Raw genomic sequence first — 21947 nt, 5'->3', positions numbered from 1 at the left:
AAGAAACGTCAATCGAGTTCCATTTGTCTTTCTTGCTGTCACTATTTCACTGTCATCCTTCAGTCTGTACCAGTCTCTCCACATTCTCCAGCCTGGTCTCCCTGATGCGTTGTTTACACAAGCCCATAGATTTATTACATCTGTTAGTTCTTATCTCCTGTCACCTGTCTTTCTGATCGTCACATCACGTACCATCCCTCCCTCCCTCCCTCCCTCCCTCCACACACACACACACACACACACACACACACACACACACACACACACACACACACACACACACACACACACACACACACACACACACACACACACACACACACACACACACACACACACACACACACATCCCTGCAGGTGTGCGGACACCACTTCGCGGCCGGTGAGTTGGGCCCAGGGACCATCGTCGGCAGCGCCGCCTTCAACATGTTTGTGATCATCGGGATCTGCGTGTGGGTGATCCCCGAGGGGGAGACCAGGAAGATAAAACACCTGCGCGTCTTCTTCATCACCGCCTTCTGGAGCATCTTCGCCTACATCTGGCTCTACCTCATCCTGGCCGTCATTTCACCAGGAGAGGTGGAGGTGAGAGAGAGAGAGAGAGAGAGCGTGGCTGCAGTGTGCACAAAGCAGTGTTGATTTTGACAGCACATTTTGATTTAGTTTTAGTCATAGTCTTTTGAATAAAATTCGATTTAGTTTTAGTCATATTTTAGTCATCTGAAATGTTTTAGTTTTGTCGACTAAATATCATAAGATTTTAGTCGACTAAATCTACAGTTGATTTAGTCTACTAATGTATCTTGGCGGTGCCTTGATGGCGTCGTAATAACTTCCATTCTGAAAATAGACGATCTACAAGCTCACAATGAATTTACTTAAGTACTGTACTTAAGTAAAAAAAAAAATAGGTATTTGTACTTTACTTGAGTATTTCCAATTTCCAATACTTTGGCTTCTACTCCACTACATCTCTGAGGCAAATACTGTACTTTTACTCCACTACAATTATTTGAAAACTTTACTTATTAGTTATTTTTCAGATATCATTTATGATATTATGAAACATACATTAACCACTCCAGGCCTATTTTATACATAGGCTATTTGAAAATAGCAGATCTACAAGCTCACAACGCGTCGCATCGCGACGCTTTGTGAGCTTGTAGATCTTCTATTTTCAAATATTTGAGTACTTTAACTTTTGGTACTTTAAGTACATTCTGATGCCAATACTTTTGTACTTTTACTCAAGTAAATTTAGTTGGATACAAGCCTTCAACCGTTACCACATGTGGGTTGGAATGCATTTTAAAAAATCTGTTTGAGTTTTCCTATCAAAGTGATAACATAACAAGCATAACATTTATAATGCGGGTTTGTGTGATTTGGAGACATCTATCCCGGTGCACCTCTAGCAACTAAAGTGCCAAAAAATAGAACTAAATACAAGCGTGCTCCTTTGCTGCACGCCGGTGTACCTGGTTCAAGCAGGTGGGCGGTAGCTGGTGCAAATTGTGGTCCTCGTTGACACCAAAATTGCAGTGCGCTGTGCCTTTCCTCCCACATTGGGACAGCAAGTCCCCGAAATAACAAAACATAATGCAGATGAGGGAAAATCTCGCCACTGCAACTCAGGAAATTGTCAGTTTGTGTGTGCCTCACACCATTGCGCCCACCCCTAAATAGGACTAAAACTCAAGAAGAGAGTCATCTGATTTGACGTGTAATGGAGGAGTATACCATAGAACAGTGGTTCGCAAAGTTGGGGTCGGGACCCCCAGGGGGGTCCCAAATTATTTTGGGGGGTCCCCAGATGATTAGCTTAATGTCCATTGTTTTCTCACTCAACTGTAAACAAACCAGTATAAGTGTATGCAGGGTATCTGCACATTTATAAAGTTACAATTTAATGCCAATCTAATGCCAAATTTGACATATTGCCAAATATTACATAAGACAGAGGCAAACATTGTGAAAATAGCCGATCTACAAGCTCACAACGCCTCGCAGTGCGAGGCGTTGTGAGCTTGTAGATCGGCTATTTTCACAATGTTTATCTGTGGAACCGAGTCAAACTAAATGTAATGCCTACAATTCCATCTGCTTGTCAGGGTGAGGGGTCCTCAGTTCAAATATGATTATTTTGGGGGGTCGCTGGGGGTGTGTGTGTGTGTGTGCGTGCGTGCGTGCGTGCGTGCGTGCGTGCGTGCGTGTGTGCGTGTTTCAGCTTGTTTAGAGCAGCCTTCTGTTCACTTGTTTTTATGAAAGAAAGTGGATTGGAAGTCAAGCAATACTCAGCTACATTGATTATTATTATCCAAAGCGACTTACAATAAGTGCATTCAACATAGGTAGGCAAGAAAACTACTAATCACCAGAAGTCTTAATCAAGCAACTTAAAAACGGTCTGGGGGGCTCACAAAAGCCTGAGTAGATGGTAAAATGACCCAAAGTTTTTTTGAAAGTGAAATATCCCTTTAAGTGCATTCTCTTCTAAAACAAGCAACTAAGAATATACCTAGTGCTGAAAAGTGCAATATATTAGCTAGCTACTTTCTTAAACAGATGAGACTAGTAGGAATATCAAATGAGCAAGAGCTAAAACAAATAAATCTATCGAATAAACAAGATCCAATAAAACAAGAGCTTGTACAACTAACAGGCCAGCAAGTAGGCAAGGCGAAGAGGAAGGGTAGTGTTTCCTGAAGAGGTGGGTTTTCAGCCTGTGGTGAAAGATGGGCAGTGACTCTGCTGTCCTGACATCAGTGGGGAGTTCATTCCACCACTGTGGGGCCAGAACAGAAAAAAGCTGTGACCGTGTAGATCGGCCAGAAGGACCACTGAGCGACGAGGCAACCAGTCGCCCGAGGCGAATTACATTCCTAATACCTCATTTGTTTCATACATTCATTCTCCTCTAGGTGTGGGAGGCTCTGGTGACTCTGCTGTACTTCCCCGTGTGCGTGATCCTCGCCTGGGTCGCCGACCGCCGCCTCCTCTTCTACAAGTACATGGGCAAGCGCTACCGCGCCGACAAGCGCCACGGCATCGTGGTGGAGACGGAGGGCGACCTGACGCCCGTCAAGGGCGGCGGCATGGAGATGATCATGGACGGCAAGCACGGGAGCACCATCGTGCCCTCTGAGAACTGTGGTGCGGGGTCCCAGGACGGGCTCACCACGGCCAATAACGTGGGGACATCGGCCTCTAGCAGCACCATGGTCAATATGGAGAGCACCAAGGAGCTGGACGAGAGCCGCAAAGAGGTGAGGAGAGAAAGAGAGGTGTGGATGAGAGGAGAGAGAGGCAGATGGAGGAGAGAGAGAGTGTGTGTGTGTGTGTGTGTGTGTGTGTGTGTGCGTGTGCGTGTGCGCGTGCGCGTGTGCGTGTGCGTGTGCGTGTGCGTGTGTGTGTGCGTGCGTGCGTGCGTGCGTGCGTGCGTGCGTGCGTGCGTGCGTGCGTGCGTGCGTGCGTGCATATGAGAGAGAGAGAGTACTGATGGTAATATTTGCGAACGCGGAAGGAGGCGCGAGCCGCGCCTCCGCCCAAGTGGAGCATACTATGAAACTCTGCTCGGCTTGTGTCTCTGTCTGTGTGTGTGTGTGCAGTATGTGTGCACTGCCTGCACTGCCTGTGTGCAACCAACAGAGTGCGCCAGAGTGCAGTCAAAACACACACACACACACACACACACACACACACACAGTCCGTAAATACACAATATTTTCGAGCTGCGTTCGCTTCCAGCGTTCGCGCGTCTTACTTGTAGTAAGAGAGCAAAACATATCAAATCATGTCAGTGAGTTTAGTTTCAGTGAGAGGAGGAAAGTGGAGAAATGGAGGGATGAGAGAAACTGTGCGTGGGAGAGAGAGGAAAAACACTCAGGCGGGCTGTTATCAACACTTGAATCCTTTGGGCAACATTTTGTCAACATTCAACGACTCTGAGAAGCCTTTCTCACCACGCTGTGTTATTCTCTTTTACATCTGACAAACACATGGTGTTGTTAAAGTGCAGAGCAACATAGCAGATGACTTCCCCATATGTGACAGTTCTAGAGGTGCTAATAGAACACTAAGGAGAGCGAAACAGAATAACTGATTCTGTCAGTGGGTGAGAAATATACATAATGATAATTATAACAATAACATTCGTGGTTATCTGTAACCACTTATTATTGTCCTTTCCCCATTGAAGTAGGCTGCTTTAAATAGCTGAGGGAACAATTTTCTCTGTTTTTGTGATTCCATTTGAGACCATAATCATTTCCATACTGGTGACAGCTGTTCTAACAGAGTGTTTGATGATTGGCCTTAATTTTGCCTCCTACTTGGCAGAATTGACACACATACAGTACAATACCCTGATTACGATGACGTTTCATATTTTGTACAGTTTACTTTAGACTAAACGATATGCTTTTAACTCTTAATTATCTGTATCTGGGCATCAATGTATCCATCTATTACAGGTTAAATCGGGGGGGGGGGGGGGGGGAGTTTGAAGGGATCAGTTAAGGACACACGCACGCACGCACGCACTCACTCACATACGCACACACATTCACTACATTGAGATGCCCAAGCAACTACAGTCTTGTACCGTAAGTTATCGGGCAGAAAGCTGAGAGCTGTGAACACTAGATAGGATTTGTTATGACAGTACAAAGAGATGGAGGGCGCAAGGCGGTGACAGACGGGAGATGGAGAAGAGATAAGTCGGGGGGCCGGAGACGTGGCCGAGGACAGACACAAAATGACACGCAGGGATGAGCAAAGAGACACGGGAAATGAGAAATGTCAGGCAGACCCAGGCTCTAGGATGGGCGGCCTTCTGCCTCGACCGTGTCGGGGGAAAAGAAGAGAGAGAGAGAGAGAGAGGGAGAGGTAACAATAGTAGCAAATATAAAAGATACTCCGGGGAGCGGGTCCCCGGATGTGGAATTAGTGGCAGGCCTTACTGGAGCTTGAGTCCGTACAGCATTCACTTTGTTTCATTACTTCCTCTACAGTCCCACCTGTTTTCACAGGCAGCACTCGGACCAAAGTGCCTAAAATGTAAGATTTGAGCCTTTTTTTATGTACAAAAAAGGACAACATTTCGATGTAAGGTTACATCTTCGTCAGGTCCATGGCCTGACGAACATGTAACCTTACATCGAAACGTTGTCCTTTTTTGTTCTGCGCTTTGCACCCAGTGACCGACATAAAAAAAAGGCTCAAATCATCCGAATTGCTCCAGCGCCAATTCTTTATTCAGTTACACACGTCCGCTCCTGAGATGCACCGGAACAGCCTGATTTTGGCTTGAGGCACCCCTCAAGGCATCCCTTTAATCCTGCCTAAAATGTAAATGTGAAAATGTAAATGAGAGTGCAGGCGTGGAGGTTGGGGAAGTAAATGGGTGGTTTGGTGAGTGCTTGTTTGTCATCACTGTCTGGGAGTTATCGGGTGTCCCGCTGCAGAACGGTGATTGAATCAGGCCCAAAACCCCCCAGCAGGAGCCTCAGCATTAATATGATCAACAGCAGACTGTCACGGTGCGGGGCAGAGAATTGTAGGACCCAAGCGCAGACAGTGACGCGGAGACAGAACGGATCAGATGCAGGGGTTTTATTAACTAAAGAGGGAAAACAAGGCAAGGCTAGGTAACTGACAGAACACTGTGACAACAACAATGAATCAACACAGACTGGAAACAGAGGGGCAAATAAATAGACAGGGACTAACTAGGCACAGGTGAGAACAAAGGACAATTAACACATGATTGGCTGTAGCAGAACCAGACACAGGTGAACTACAAAAGCAATCACATACAGGCGAGACAAGACAGGAAGCGGCAACAAGGCAAAACAGGAAACACTAAGACAACACTACAAAATAACAGTACAGGGTGAACAGGGAACAAAACAACAGGAAGAGTGGCCAAAAGGGTCCAAAAGGGTCCAATACCATATAAGGTCAGACATAGGCTAAATAATAAAGTCACAATCCACGGTCCGAGGAGCGGACCGTGACAGTACCTCCCCTCCACGGGACGACTTCCAGGCGTCCCAGAACCGGAAAGGGGGGGGGGGCAGAGAAGCGGGCCAGAACCTCCGAGGGGGGGGGGGGGCAGAGACAGGGGGGGGGGGGGGGGGGGGGGGCAGCCAGGGCTCTGCGCGGAGGACATCAGCGCAGAGGGCACAGGCAGGACAGGAAGGCGAGGCGTGGGTCGAGGCCGGGAAGGCCAACCGGGTCCGGCCGGACAGCGGCAGGTGAGTCCGGAAAGGCAGGCGAAGACCAGGCCGAGAAGACTGGAACGAAGCCGGAAGGCCGCCGGGCACTAGCCGGAGCGCGGCTGGGGAGGCCCGGACGGCGGGCGAAGGTCCAGGGACGGAGACAGGGGGGTCGAGGCCAGATGGGCCGCCGGGAACCAGCCGGGACACGGCTGGGGAGGCCCGGGCGGCAGGCGAAGAACCAGGGGGGGGGGCTGCCAGGGCTCTGCGCGGAGGACATCAGCGCAGAGGGCACAGGCAGGACAGGGGAGGCCCTGGACAGCGGCGACCGGAAAACGGGTCACGAGCGGCCCTGCCGAGACCACGAACCAGCACAGAAGGACCGGACACCGCACCTGGATACTGGCGGAGCCCGTCCAGGTTCGGACGTCTCGGCAGGCTGCCCGCCGTTCGTCGCTGCTGACCCGGGGCGAAGCAGGAGTTGGACCGTGGAGGCTCCTGGATGCTGGGCAGTGAAGGCTCCTGGATGCTGGGCAGTGGAGGAGCGTGGGCGGTGTCGAAGGCCAGGACGAAGACGCCCCCTCGCCCGGTTCCCCCTGACGATAGCCAAGCGAGACCCAGCATAGGGAAGCAGCTGTCTCAGCATAGGCTGGCTCAGGGAACACGGGGTCAACAGAGGCAGGCTCGGAGCAGAGAGGCTGGAGGCCTACAAACCCAAAGGGTGCAGGCTGAAGAGTAGGCTGGCCATCGACAGGCTGTCCGCTGGGTCCATTTGGTTGATTCATTCTGTCACGGTGCGGGGCAGAGAATTGTAGGACCCAAGCGCAGACAGTGACGCGGAGACAGAACGGATCAGATGCAGGGGTTTTATTAACTAAAGAGGGAAAACAAGGCAAGGCTAGGTAACTGACAGAACACTGTGACAACAACAATGAATCAACACAGACTGGAAACAGAGGGGCAAATAAATAGACAGGGACTAACTAGGCACAGGTGAGAACAAAGGACAATTAACACATGATTGGCTGTAGCAGAACCAGACACAGGTGAACTACAAAAGCAATCACATACAGGCGAGACAAGACAGGAAGCGGCAACAAGGCAAAACAGGAAACACTAAGACAACACTACAAAATAACAGTACAGGGTGAACAGGGAACAAAACAACAGGAAGAGTGGCCAAAAGGGTCCAAAAGGGTCCAATACCATATAAGGTCAGACATAGGCTAAATAATAAAGTCACAATCCACGGTCCGAGGAGCGGACCGTGACACAGACTCATCAATTACTCCCCCACATAGCAACTCCTATTTCAACCACTTAACCCATTCAATCCCGGGAACACGTCTCTGTCATTTTAGGTTTCTTTGGGTCTACAAGCTCATAGCGCGGCACCGAGTGCAGCGCTACGAGCTTGTAGATCTGCTTCTTTTTTTTTAAGTGAAATTTTGTGCAAATCTTTGAATATATATATTTTTTTAAAGCGAACGTTTGTAACTCAAATGTTTGCTTCTGGGGGTCCCTGGAACAAAGTATTTTGAAATGCGGGTCCGCGGCCAAATACATATCATTTTGGGGGTCCTTGACATGAAAAGGTTTGAGAACCACTGATACAGCAACATACGTTTTTTTTTCTTCAAAAAACGGTTAGTATTTAGAAGACATTAGAATGTATATTCAAAGATTTGCCCACATTTTCACGATTTTTCAAAAATAGCAGATCTACAAGCTCATAGTGCGGCACTCGGTGCCGCGCTATGAGCTTGTAGATCTGATATTTTTGAATAGCCCAAAAAAATGAAAAAATGAAAGAGATGCGTTCCCGGACTGAATGGGTTAAAGGAATATCAGCTAATGAGTGCACCAAGCCGTGTGCTAAAATGTAAGGAAACCAGCTTATTCCAGTTGGGCGACTGATGCACTGCACTGTGCGTAACCTTCCACTTAAATCACGTCACATATAGTTTGCCACTTTGAGTATACACAGTAAACTCCTCAGAGTTACAAATGGGTTAATTAAGACGGAGGATTTTACTGTGTAGCCCGTTGGGCTAATATGGAGCCAAATATCGTTGCTGTTGGGCAGAAACCAGCTAAAAAAAATATTGAACTAATGAAAAGTATTAAAAAGTGCTTCTGACAAAACCAGCTAACTCCATTGGATCCTCAAACTTTCTGCTAAACCAGCTAAGTCCAGCAAAGGGGGGTGGAGTTAGCTGGTTTTGCTGGCTCCAGGCTCCACCCCCTTCTGACCTCCAACCTCATTGTGAGCTTGGAGGTCCATTCATCTGTTCTTATCAATGATGAACAAAACCTCCTAACTCCACTTTTTGTTTTGTTTTTGTAATTTCCTGAAAAATGAACATTTTGGAGTTAGCTGGTTTCTGCCGGACAGCAGAGATATACTTTAGGTCAGTTGTTTGGACTGCACTCAGGAGCCATGAAATCAGAGGAGGAAAGTAGTACGAGGAAATGCTATTTTAAATTCTGAGGAAGTAAGCCAAAAATGAAAACAACATTTACATGTCAACTTGTATTTACTGAAGTAACAAGACAATGTCATAACTTTCTGGCATCTGGAATAGAGTATTGCTCTGTCTGGTGCAATATTCTTTCTTTCCTTTGCCGTCTAGCATAACTTAATGCTGCAGGGCCAACTGTCCTTGGCATAAAATACTGTGCATTAAATATGTCAAGATGTGAATTTTATTGCCTACCCTATTTTTGTGTGTTAACGTGGCCACTCTTTAAAATACATTTTAATGAGTTCAGGCATGCTGAAATCTTCTGCCAAGTACAGTAGCAACCTGCATGGCTAGACTTACTGTATAAAGTGGGGTTGTTTTTATGGATGCTGATGCATTAGCGCCACTGCATTTAGAAAATGTGTCTTTTGGTATGCAGACCCTGTCACTCTGCATTCACGCCATAGAGTTATATAAAAACACTGCATAAATGAAAAGGAATCTGGTTAATACCAAGAATTTGTGTTTCTTTCTTCTGTGCTTTACAGCAAGTGGTTCTCAAAAGTGGTATCCGGGGACCCCCAGGGGTCCTTGAGGGGGTTCCAGGGGGTCCCCAACCAAATTAGTTAATATAGCATCAAAATCATCAAATAACCACTTTAACCCTACAAGCTCAAAACGCGTCACGTTGTGACACACTGTAAGCTTTTAGATCTGCTATTCAAGAAATGCTATGAAAGAAATCATGAACAAATATACATTTGGAATATTTTTGAAACATAAAATCTTGTATGGGGGTCTATGGAGAAAAAAAAAAAAATTCAGATGGGGGTACGTGGCCAAATGCATTGTTGTTTGATGCTTCACTGCAGCATGGAACACTGAAAAAAAAGTAGAGGCCAGAACAGGTTTGATTTGTAGTCACGTCACGCCGCGTCACTTTGTAGCTTCATGTTGCTGGCTACAATTGAAAATGACTTGTAGCCTGTCACCATGTCACCACCACACAACACACACACACACACACACACACACACACACACACACACACACACACACACACACACACACACACACACACACACACACACACACACACACACACACACACACACACACACACACACACACACACACACACACACACACACACACACACCAATGCCCACTTTGAGAACCAATGCCCTAGGCAGCCTGGGTATACATGGGCCAAAGGCCCGAACCCACTCTAGGATCGACTTTCTATTGACCTCAAAAGGTTTGCAGGTGGAAAGTGCGTCTGTTACCCCGGTGTGTTTTTCTGAACATTCACATATTGATTATACTTTGGTTTTGAAAGATAAAACTGAGAGGGGGGAAGGGGTCACTGACCTTTTGCAGGACAAGAGAGTGGTCAATAGACTAAAAGAAAAAGTGATCCAATGATCCTTCACTGCAATCAGTGGTGGAAAGTACATTTACCTAAGTACCGGATTTAAGTACAATTTTGAGGTATGTGTGGTTTACTTGAGTATTTCCAATTTCCAGTACTTTTACTTCTACTCGACTACATCTCAGAGGCAAATGTTGTACTTTTACTCCACTTATTTGAAAACTTTAGCTACTTTGTAGATTTTGATTATTATTACAAAACAAACAGTAACCACTTCAGCCCTATATATTTCGACCATTTGAAAATAGCAGATCTACAAGCTCACAATGCGTCGCGATGCGACGCATTGTGAGCTTGTAGATCTGCTATTTTCAAAAGATTTGTATACATTTGAAAACTACTTTCTGCATAATGGCTACTTTTACTTTTGGTACTTCAAGTACATTTTGATGCCAATACTTTTGTACTTTTACTCAAGTACATTTTGAATTCCGGACTTTTACTTGCAACAGAGTATTTCTATATTGCAGTATGGATATCTTTTACTTAAGTAAACAATGTGAGTACTGTTTACACCACTGACTGCAATCTACCTTTAACACGGATGGTGAATGGTGGGGGGATGTGAAGGGGGGGTTAAAAGTTTTTTTTATAGAGGTCGGCAAAAAAGCAGCCAAAACAAAACAGGCAAAACTACAAAGACTGTACTCAATGGCACATGTTGGCTTTAATGTCTCCGAAGAAATAGCTAAATTAAAACGGGAGATGTTAGGAAGGTCTGCAGAGTTAAGTCGGGGGTTAATGGCCCGTAGCAGTGTACAACGCATGGTACAAAATGAAAAGTGCACAAGGTACTTCTTTAGGGAACTAGCCCGGCCTAGGAATATGATGGAAGCCATAAAAGATGAAAATGGCAATGAAAAACGGTGAAACAAAAGACACACTTACCTGTGTATGGAACCTTTATGCTGACCTCTATGAGGGTGAGAGGACATTGACGGTGCTTACTTAGAGAGACTCCTGTCAAAGGTGAACGAGAGTGTTAGTGATTTTAATGGGGTGTTGGAAGAGGATCTAACTGCTAAATGAACAGTTTAAAGCTGTAAGAAGCATGCAGGACAACAAGGCACCGGGAGCGGATGGCCTGCCCAAGGAATTTTATGTAACCTTTTAGGAGGAAATAAAATGTCACCTTTTGGAAGTGTTTAACCCATTAAGACCGGGAACGCAGCACGTGTGTCATTTTTAGATTTCCATGGCTGTTCAAAAATAGCAGATATACAAGCACCAAGTGCCGCGCTATGAGCTTGTAGAACTGCTATTTTTTTTAAATCTTGAAAATGTGTGCAAATCTTATAGTATATATATTTTGTAAAGCAAACATTTTGTAAAATGTTTTGTTCCAGGGACCCCCCAGAAGCAAAGATTTGAGTTAAAATGTTCACTTACAACAAAAAAATATATTCAAAGATTTGCAAAACAAATTACGATTTTTCAAAAATAGCAGATCTACAAGCTCATAGCGCGGCACTCGGTGCCGCGCTATGAGCTTGTAGATCTGCTATTTTTGAAAAGCCAAAGAAATCTAAAATGACACAGATGCGTTCCCGGATTGAATGGGTTAACGAGAGCCTCCGCATGGGTCAACTACACCAGCATCTCTGAGGGAAGGCACCATTTCTTTGCTTTTTAAAAAGGGGGATAAAAAAAAGATAATTGGAGGCCACTTACCTTGTTGGGTGTGGATCGAAAGATCCTGGCGAAGGCCCTTTCTTTAGGTTACAGCGGGTGGCGGGAAAAGTGGTGGGGGACGAGCAGACCTGCGTGGTCCCGGGGCGCTCCATGACCATGAGTGACTGCCTGGCTCTGGTCAGGGATTCCTTTTTGTATTCGGTAGATAGAAGGGTGCTCCTGTGTATAGCAGGCCTAGACAAAAAGGCCTTTGATAGGATTAACCATGTCTACTTAAAGGAGGTAATGGTGGCATTATATATATATATATAATATATATATATATATATTTTATATATATTTCTTTCGTTTTTCACACAGAACCAGGAGATATCGTGATCCAAAGATTTACTGCTCCATTCACTTCGTGGTTAAAGTATTTGGGAACTATTCTGTATCTCGGCTCCTGTGTTTTATATGTGTTTTAGGCGAAACATGCTATTTTCAATGCTGTATAAGCGAACGGGAGGTCGCGATGACATTTTCTTTTTTTTACGGAAGCACAGTGAAACCCTCCGTGATTAGCAACCATCAGGGGATCGATCATACTGGAGATGAATATTCTGTAGTTCTTGAAAGATTAGTCAGAATGCTTAAAAAATGCTGGCAGAAGCTACAGCCTGTATTAGAAAACCCCTGGCAGTGAATGTGTTCATTGAAACAGAACATTTACAGGTCTGGAAAAATGTAAACTCTCCTTTCATGCAAAATGCTCATAAAGATGTGGCCTGGAGCACAGTACACAACTGCCTCCCCACAAAGGGCCTTTTTGCATGGAAGGAGATCCTCCAGAAAATGCAAATGCCCCAGAATGACCTGCTCAGACGAACATGTCAAGCATTTATTCTGGTTTTGTCCACATGCTCAGCGGGTGTGGGGCTTCCGGAGTCAGTGTGAGGATCACAGCTTGTGAGCTTGTAGATCGGCTATTTTTAGCATGCAATCAAGTGTAAAATCAGCCATTACGACTCCATCAAGGCACCGCCAACATACATTATAGTCGACTAAATCAACTGTAGATTTAGTCGACTATAATCTTATGATATTTATTTAGTTAAAAAAGTTTAGTATGCCGCAAGAGTCTGTGGCTAAACTAGCCGTGACGATTGCCCGGGATTATATGCTTAGGGACACAAATTTGAAAATAGGGAATTAAATGAAGTATGGAAAGTGGGACGACCTGGTTTGGTGAATGACATTTTAAAAGATGCACTGTAAGAACTAAATGTAAAGTATATTTGTATTTTTGTTATGAACATGCTATGACTATTTGTACGGATTAACTGGCTGTAAAATGTTGAATAAATCAAATGAAATGTCTAAAAAGTGAAAAGCGAGTAGCTAACATACCACACTGTCCTCACCCCTCTCTAGGTGATCCGTATCATAAAGGAACTGAAACAGAAATACCCGGATAAAGAGCTGGACCAGCTGGTGGAGCTAGCCAACTACTACGCACTGCTGCATCAACAGAAGAGCAGAGCTTTTTACCGCATACAGGTACAGATTAACACACTACACACATGAACACAAACACGTGCACATACAGTATACTCAAGGTGAACTTTCACTGACTGCTGTGCAGGCACGTGCGTGCTCACATACTGTAGGCGCCAACCAGTGCCCAAGCACCTGCTCAACTGCCTTCATATAGGAGAATGTACCCTTTTTTTATGCCTACGTTAATACCCCGATTTTGAAATTCATCTCATATGTCTTGAGATTTTAGGCTACAAACATATCTGCCACCTGTTCCCGTGATAATGAACGAATGAGAGAGAAAAAAATTATTAGAAAACTGTTCGCTTATCCTCTGTTCTTTCTATATATATGTATATATTTTTTTAAAGTGATTTTTTAACTCAAATCTTTGCTTCTGGGGATTCTACAAATGCCTTCTAAATCCTAACAGTTTTTTGAAAGAAAAAAAATCAAGGACCACCCAAAATGATAAGTATTTGGCCGTGGACCCCCATTTAAAAATATTTTGTTCCAGGGACCCCCAGAAGTTGTTAAAAATGTTCGCTTAAAGAAAAATACATATTCACAAAGATTTGCACAAATGTTCACGATTTTTTTATAAAATTGCAGATCTACAAGCTCATAGCGCGGCACTCGGTGCCGCGCTATGAGCTTGTATATCTGCTATTTTTGAATAGCCCAAAGAAATCTAAAAATGACACAGATTCTTTCCCGGTCTAAATGAGTTAAAGAATACTGCCGGTGTTTTTTCACATTTGGTTCACGCATATGCACATATGTCCCCGTGATAATGAACGAATGAGAGAGAAAAAAAAGAATGAGAAAACTGTTCGCTTATCCTCTGTTCTTTCGATGGATTAAAGTTACAATCTTGTGGCCCGGACGGCTGGTGTATCAACTAAAGGCATAAAAAGCCAAAAAAAAACAAGAAAGCGGTTGCTTATCAGGCAATACCAGAACTTTTGCTACCAAGGAGGACATGTAAAAACGGTCTCTCCCATTTGCCATTCCAGCAAGTTATGCTTATTTTTAGCGGTGCCAACCGCTCTACACTTGACTTTGTCCGTATGTCCGTCCGTCCGTCCGTCCGTATCAGCACGGGATGATGAGCACGGGATTTTACACAGCTATAACTCCAGTTTGCAACATGCCACCAAGTCCAAATATGGTATGTGGACTTAGACCACCAATAGGGACGAGCATGAATTGCTGAAGTTATCACAGCGGGGTCCAGGGACCCCCCGCGTATGTTCTGTCCGTCCGCCCGTTTAGGGCACGGGATTTAAAACGGCTATAACTCCAGGTTGAAGCCTGCCACCAAGTCCTAATTTGGTTTGTGGACTTACACCACCAATAGGGACGAGCATGAATTTCTGAAGTTATCACAGCGGGGTCCAGGGACCCCCCGCGTATGTTCTGTCCGTCCGCCCGTTTAGGGCACAGGATTTAAAACAGCTATAACTCCAGTTTGCAGCATGCCACCAAGTCCACATTTGGTATGTGGACTTACACCACAAATAGGGACGAGCATGAATTGCTGAAGTTATCAAAGCGGGGTCCAGGGACCCCCCGCGTATGTTATGTCCGTCCGCCCGTTTAGGGCACGGGATTTAAAACAGCTATAACTCCAGTTTGCAGCATGCCACCAAGTCCAAATTTGGTATGTGGACTTAGACCACCAATAGGGACGAGCATGAATTGCTGAAGCCCCGCCCCCTCTGTCTTCCCATTGGCTGGCCTTTAAACAGCCATAACTCACGTTCGCAGCATGCTACGGAGTACAAATTTTGTGCATGGACTAAAACCACCAATAGGGACAAACTGTAATTACTTAAGCCACGCCCCCTCTATCTGCCCATTGGCTGGGCTTTAAACAGCCATTATTCCAGTTTGCAGCATGCTACCAAGTACAAATTTGGTAAGTGGACTCAGACCACCAATAGGGACGAACTGAAATGAGTTACGCCCCGCCCCAAAGGCACCGCTTCCTTCACACAGGGTGTGATTTTTTTTTGCTGGAAAGATTCTGGCACTGTAGTGAAAACACAGCTTAATTCTCTCATATGTCTCTAGGCGAACCACAGTTGCTCTCCACTCTGCTCTCATTCAATCCAAAGGCTATAGGCTTCGTCATTTTGTTTTCCCCTCCGGATAAGTCTGGATTTAGTAAGAATGAATGGAACTGGCTCAACTCAAACGTCTTCAGAATATGATGAAACAGCCCTAGACCTTCCCCTTCGTGTGGGTGTGAAATCTGGTTATAGGTAATGGCTAGCATGTCTGTCTCGTGAACTTCACGCCCAGAAAGTGTGAACTTGCTAGGTTCCGTTTATAGGCTAAATCATTCAAAGACCTTCCCCTACGTTTCTGAAATGTGGGTACGAAATCGGGTTTTAGCACGTCTATCTCATGCACGTCACACGCAACATTGTGAACTTGCTAGGTTCCGGTAATAGGCTTTTTAAAGGGTTAATCGGTCAAAATTCTTTAGGCTTATCTATTAATCAAACATATTTTTAACTATTACATTTACTTGACTGGGTCTGCATTGATTAGCTTCCCTGGTTTCTAAATTTGCTATTGTCCTCGCTAGTAATAAATAGGCTATTTCCTTCTGTTCAGTTTATAAGTTGAAACGTATTTATTTGTGTGCGTGTGTGCGTGTGTGCGTGCGTGCGCGTGTGCATGTGCAATTGCGTGTGTGTGTGTGTGTGTGTGTGTGTGTGTGTGTGTGTGTGTGTGTGTGTGTGTGTGTGTGTGTGTGTGTGTGTGTGTGTGTGTGTGTGTGTGTGTGTGTGTGTGTGTGTGTGTGGGTGGGTGGCATTGGGGCGCCTGCCCTCCCAATAGTCTGGGAAACCAGGCTGTTTCTATAACCTAGTATGTTCTAGTGGTCACAGTATGTATTATTTCAATTGTTTCCCACATTGCAGACATGGAAGTAACTCCTCACAGTACCTAGTACCTGAGATAGCCACAGTTGGGCAAAGGAGTGGAGAGGCACTGAGCTTCTTCAAGTGTATTATTTAAGCAATCACACACAAGAGGGAGTCCTATACTGTAAGATCCTAGGCCTACCAGTACCAATATAATTCATGGTATACTGTGGCTCAACCTTGAGTGCATTTTGTATTCATGCCTTTCATAAATATATGATTGATAGTGATGTGCCTGTTATCAGAGTGCTTGGAGGCCAGTATGGAGCTATGTGAATATTTGATATTAGCATATGTCCATGCAAAAACCACAGACAGATTCAAAGAGATTTGTGGAATTTATAGATAGATACTGCAGATAGCCAAGACAATGATGACATTGAACCTTATGACGAAAGTGTGTTCCACAAGAAAAAGAGTTTTCTTTCATTCCTTTCCATTTCTAGTATATTATCCAGGTCCTCGTTTGTAGTGGGGGGAAACCGTTGATTTGACCCATTTGGGGGCAAACTGATTAGTTCAATGCTGATAGATTTAGCAAATATACTTTTGTAGAGATGATGGCTGAGTGCTGTTATGTTGGCGCTCATTAGAATGCCTCTCAGTCAATCAAAATGTGAGCTATTTTTGTATATTGTGGAATAATGATAACTGTCATGATTCTACACATGCAAAATGTAGCCTTTGCTTTGTAGCCTGGTAAAAAGGAAGGAAAATTCTACTCAACCCATTAAAGCCGGGAACGCATCTCTGTCATTTTAAGATTTCTTTGGCTATTCAAAAATAGCAGATATACAAGCTCGTAGCGCGGCACGAGCTTGTAGATCTGCTATTTTTTGGAAAAATCTTGCAAATTTTGTGCAAATCTTTGAATATATATATTTTTTAAAGCGAACATTTTTAACTCAAATCTTTGCTTCTGGGGGATTCTACAATCTTAATCTTAGTGTTAGTCTTCTAAATCCTATCAGTTTTTGGGAAAAAAATGTCAAGGACCACCCATAATGATACGTATTTGGCCGTGGACCCCCATTTCAAAATATTTTGTTCCAGGGTCCCCCAGAAGTTGTAACAGAGTTAAAAATGTTCGATTAAAGAAAAATACATATTCAAAGATTTGCACAAATGTTCACGATTTTTCAAAAATAGCAGATCTACAAGCTCATTGCGCGGCACTCAGACACACAAACAAACGCTCACCCACTTGCTCTGTGCGTCTCTACGTCTGCGGGGCGTCTGGATTTGAACCTGGTCTATCTCATAAACCTTCCCTCCTCTGTCTCACCCTCCTTCGCTCCAGGCGACCCGCATGATGATCGGCGCCGGTAACGTCTTGAAGAGACACGTGGCCGACAACGCCCGCCGCACTGCAGCGGTAGACGAGGAGGTCCCCGAGGAAGATGACCTCGGGGTGTGCAGCCGCATTGCCTTCGAGAGTGCCCACAGTCAGTGCATGGAGAACTGTGGCGTCCTCACCCTGCCCGTGGTCTGTCAAGGTACACCCACTGCTATCGTAGTGTTAGTCTGCGTAAATACACAGTCAAAATGCTAGGTGTTCATTTGTGATATTTTTGGGTTAAAACAAAAAGTTTTGTATTAAAAGGTTAAAGCACTATATTTTGATAGTACTCATCGCTATAGAGTGTTTGTTCAGTAACAGGAGTCTCCCTGTCTCTCCAGCTCTTTAATAAACAGAAAATACAATTTCAGGTAGGTGACAACATTTCAGCCAATCAGGAGAGAGTACCCATTTACCAGCTTCACTTTTTTATAGTGTTCAGCTCATTTCCAATTTCACTTGTTTAATCTGTATCCTGACTGAGTTCTCTATCCTGATTGGATAAAATTGGTATCCTGACCTGAAAATGCATTCTCTGTTAAATAAAGAGCTGGAGAGACGTGGAGACTCCTGTTACTGAACAAACACTCTATAGCAACGAGTGCCATCAGAATATAGAGGTATTTGACACTTATTTTGACCAAAGAAAATCACTTACCCTACCTTTAACTCTTAGAGTGTACTAATGTGACCAGGGTTACCTTTGTAACTAAGCGCCACTGGCTCTCAAATGGATAAATGACCATGGCAGAGACTAGGGGTTTTCACCGTGGTGCATCCGGTTTGCCCGGGCATTCCAACAAACACATTTGGCCGTGTTCGCACAGGAGGGAATTCTGGCGGAAAGGGCGTTTTTTTGTGGCTGCACTAGAGACTCCTACGGGTGGGTCAAGGGCGCCTGTCAGCAGTGGTGTTGAACGATGAGGAATAGGGTGGTCCTCCGCATATGCTACATCCTCTCGGTGAATCTCCACACTGGCAGGTGAAAAGACGCACCAGATGTGTAATGGAGGAGGCACGTGGTTTCAATACCAAGTGTGTGGGGAAATCTGAGAATTTGCATAATGACTAAATTGGGGGGGGAAATGGATAAATGAACACTGTGGATTTTACGCTGTACCGAGTCGACATTATGCTGATAAGGAAGACTAATTGAGGAATTAAGTATAAGTATTATTAATATACACTATGTCATCATTGCTCCTTTGAAATGTGTGATGTTTAATGTTCATGCCAGTTTTATTTGTAATTATTTTTATCTTCATATTCTGATTTATGGTCTTGCTGCACAGAGCTTTTGGGTATAATTCGAGGTCCTTAATGTCAGTATGATCAATGCATTTCTGTAGCCTTCCTTCTGGCTTTTTTATGACTTGTCTTAGTTTTTTTTTGTTGGGTTCAAGACCCCTTTCTACTCAGAAATGAGTCTTTTGAAGCAAAAAGCAAAGATCAGCTGAACATCATATACATATATATTGTATTTATATTGGCACTGTGAAAGAGTATATTTTAATATATCCTGACAGCTTTTGCTTGACTAGAGAATAGAGAGAGTAAGGAGGTTAACTCACAACAAAAGCTTGTAGAAAAGACAAGATAGGCTCACTGTTGCTACAGACAGTTCAGAGAGTTCATTTCAGATTGTTTCTCATTAGAAGTGGTGCTAAAAGTGCTGCCATCTCCCTTTCACTTGTGTAAAGAAAAGAAAGAAATCAGATGGTTTAAATTGTTTAAGAATCAATGGATAGTCATAAAATACAGCCAAGTGAATTCCCCATTCCCACTACGCAATATTGCCAACTGTTCCGATCTAGGCGCATTATGCTAAACTTGATACATAAAGTCCTGATAAAAGTATAATAACGGATCATCAATATGCAAGGGACAACTTAAGGGATAGTACAGGATATTGTATATTGGTACAGCAAATTAGTTGTTGCAAAAATAATGACTAAAGTTTAGGATGAGAGAGTTTCATTTTATCACTCTGTTACCCCACAAACTGTGCACAACATTGAACACAGTTTATGAAGCCTACCCTGTCTATGTTTTGTCTGCTGATATCCTAAAACAATCAGTTCAGCAGTTGCCTGGTATTCGGAAGGTTCCTGATTCAGTCCCCACTACTTACAGCAATATGTTGATGTGGCGTGCCCTTGAGCAAGACACTGAACCTGAAACTGTTACCCGAAACCGAAACTGTCCAATAGCTGTCCACTGCTCCTAATAGGTAGGATGTGTTGAATGCAAAGGGCAAGCTGAAACTTTCCCCTATCCCCCCAACTCAGTCCAGTGGTCCACGACTGGAGGTCAACCTCTCATCTGTGGCATGGCCATAGTTTAAGCTCATTTCCTTACTCAACTTTCTCCTCCGCCTCATCAGGGCCCATACCCTAGGTGGGGCTGGTGAAAGGGCCTTTCTGTGTGGAGTTTGCATGTTCTCCCCGTGTCCCCTAGGGTAGGTACCCTCACAAAAAACATGCAGTAATACTGGTCTCTATACCGCCTCCCCCTGGTCAGCCGGGGCGCCTGATGGAGGGGCTACGTCTAACCCGGGAACCCCCACCCTGTCAGGTGATAAGACAGCTAGCTCCTCACGCGTTGAAGGAAGCATGAGCTCAGTTCGGGGCTTTCCCCAGGCTGGCAGAGGGAGAGTAGCGCCCCCAGGATCACTGGGTGAAAAATGGGTTACGAAATCGTGGGATTCTTTTTTTTTTTTTAAGATAAAGAAATATAAATAGTGTAATATATTTGTCTCACAATAAATAGCTGCTGCTCTTATTACAATTCTACAATTCCCTTTAAGGCGGCCTGGGAGAGAGCACCTTCTACGTAGACTACAGGACAGAGGACGGATCAGCCAATGCCGGGTCCGACTACGAGTACGCTGAAGGAACGTTGGTGTTCAAACCCGGAGAGACACGCAAGGACATCAAGGTGAGTAGGGCAGGAGAGGAGGAGATGGTGGAGATATAGGAGGCGTGAGTACTTTTACTTAAGTAAGAGTAGCAATACCACAATATAAAAACATTCTGTTACAAGTAAAAGGCCCGTGTTCAAAATGTTACTTGAGTAAAAGTACAAAAGTATCGGCATCAAAATACTAAGTACCAAAAGTTAAAGTACTAAAATGTTTGAGAATAGCAGATCTACAAGCTCACAACACGTTGCGATCGGCTATTTTCAAATAGCCTATGTATAAAATAGGGCTAAAGTGGTTAGTGTATTTTTATAATATAATAATTTATACCTGCAAAGTAACTACTGTAGTAACTAAAGTTTTCAAATAATAGTAGTGGAGTACAAAGCACAATATTTGCCTCTGAGATGTAGTGGAGTAGAAGTAAAAGTATTGAAAATTGGAAATATTCCAGTAAAGTAAAAATCTCTGGCAGCACCAGGGATTTTGGAGGATTAAGCGAGACAGTTCACGATGTTCCGTTCACGTCTGCTGGAGATATGCCAACGTGGAGAGAATATTCTGTAGATGATTGGGAAAGTCTGCGCATTTTTGAAGACGAGGCTGTGATGTGGTGGTGTTTCGGAGCTTAAATTAAGATTTTTGTCACTTCTAGGTGCAGAGAAAAAAATCTACAGTTTTTGCATATTAAAATGGTTTCATATCATATTTTGTATAACCTATCCAAGTCAGTTGCCGCAGTGGTTGAGATGTTGGTAACAGAAGCTGACAGGATTTCTGGGCCGTGCACAGGTGTATTAACGTGAGGCAATGCTCAGCATATATAGACAGGGTCAATTTTCAGAGAAGCATAACCCCGAAGGCATTTCGTGTTTATTTTTGGTATACAACATTTATAGGGGTATTAAGGGGTGCTGAATCCAAATCTGCTGTATACCCAGCGCAAAAATGTCAATTAAGGCCTCAAAATTGAGAAATTCAACATGGCCGCCAGCGCCAGGACCTCTTTCCAAAAAAACAGGTGCTAAACCCACATTTTTTATTCTACTGACATGAAACTTTGCACAGAACATCTGCACTTATGGGGGAAGAAAGTAGGAATATAGCTGGGGTGCAACCATGAGAGTAACAGGGTGTTTTTGACTGTCTAACAGTAATCTTTGTATAGGCGAGGATACAAAAATGACATTTCTTCAGTGTTTGCAGGAATACTACAACAATTTGGTAATAACTGTACAGTGTTGGACACCAACATTGGAATCCCCCAAGTCTTAGCTTTCTTCAGGTACCAAGTTTATGCCAGTAGCCCTTATAAGTCTGGATATATAAGCATTTTAGTGTAAGCATGCTGTTTTATAGTAGGGTCCGAAAGTGAGGTTCTGTGACCATCCTTTGGCAAGTATGTTTTTACGATTGATTTGACCTCTATGGACCCTTTAGAAAAGATTTAGCCCCCAGGTCCCTCCCAAAAATCCCGGCATTTT

At 44.2% G+C, this 21947-nt stretch overlaps 1 protein-coding gene across 1 annotated transcript in view; it reads left to right on the top strand.

Annotated features, from left to right (window-relative positions):
• Positions 1-21947, top strand: part of slc8a2b (solute carrier family 8 member 2b) — a gene marked incomplete at its 3' end in the record, with an annotated part of 80490 nt that overhangs the window by 8970 nt on the left and 49573 nt on the right. The window contains exons 4-8 of the mRNA XM_084063738.1: positions 358-585; positions 2925-3269; positions 13164-13289; positions 17505-17700; positions 20350-20480. Of these exons, the coding sequence (XP_083919864.1) occupies positions 358-585; positions 2925-3269; positions 13164-13289; positions 17505-17700; positions 20350-20480 (1026 nt within the window). The remainder of the gene's footprint in view (positions 1-357; positions 586-2924; positions 3270-13163; positions 13290-17504; positions 17701-20349; positions 20481-21947) is intronic.

The sequence above is a fragment of the Gymnoscopelus microlampas genome, assembly GCF_963454915.1.
Source record: "Gymnoscopelus microlampas genome assembly, chromosome: 8".
Lineage (NCBI taxonomy): Eukaryota > Metazoa > Chordata > Actinopteri > Myctophiformes > Myctophidae > Gymnoscopelus > Gymnoscopelus microlampas.
The sequence above is the reverse complement of the archived record's forward strand: the minus strand, read 5'-3'. Positions and strand labels throughout refer to the sequence as shown.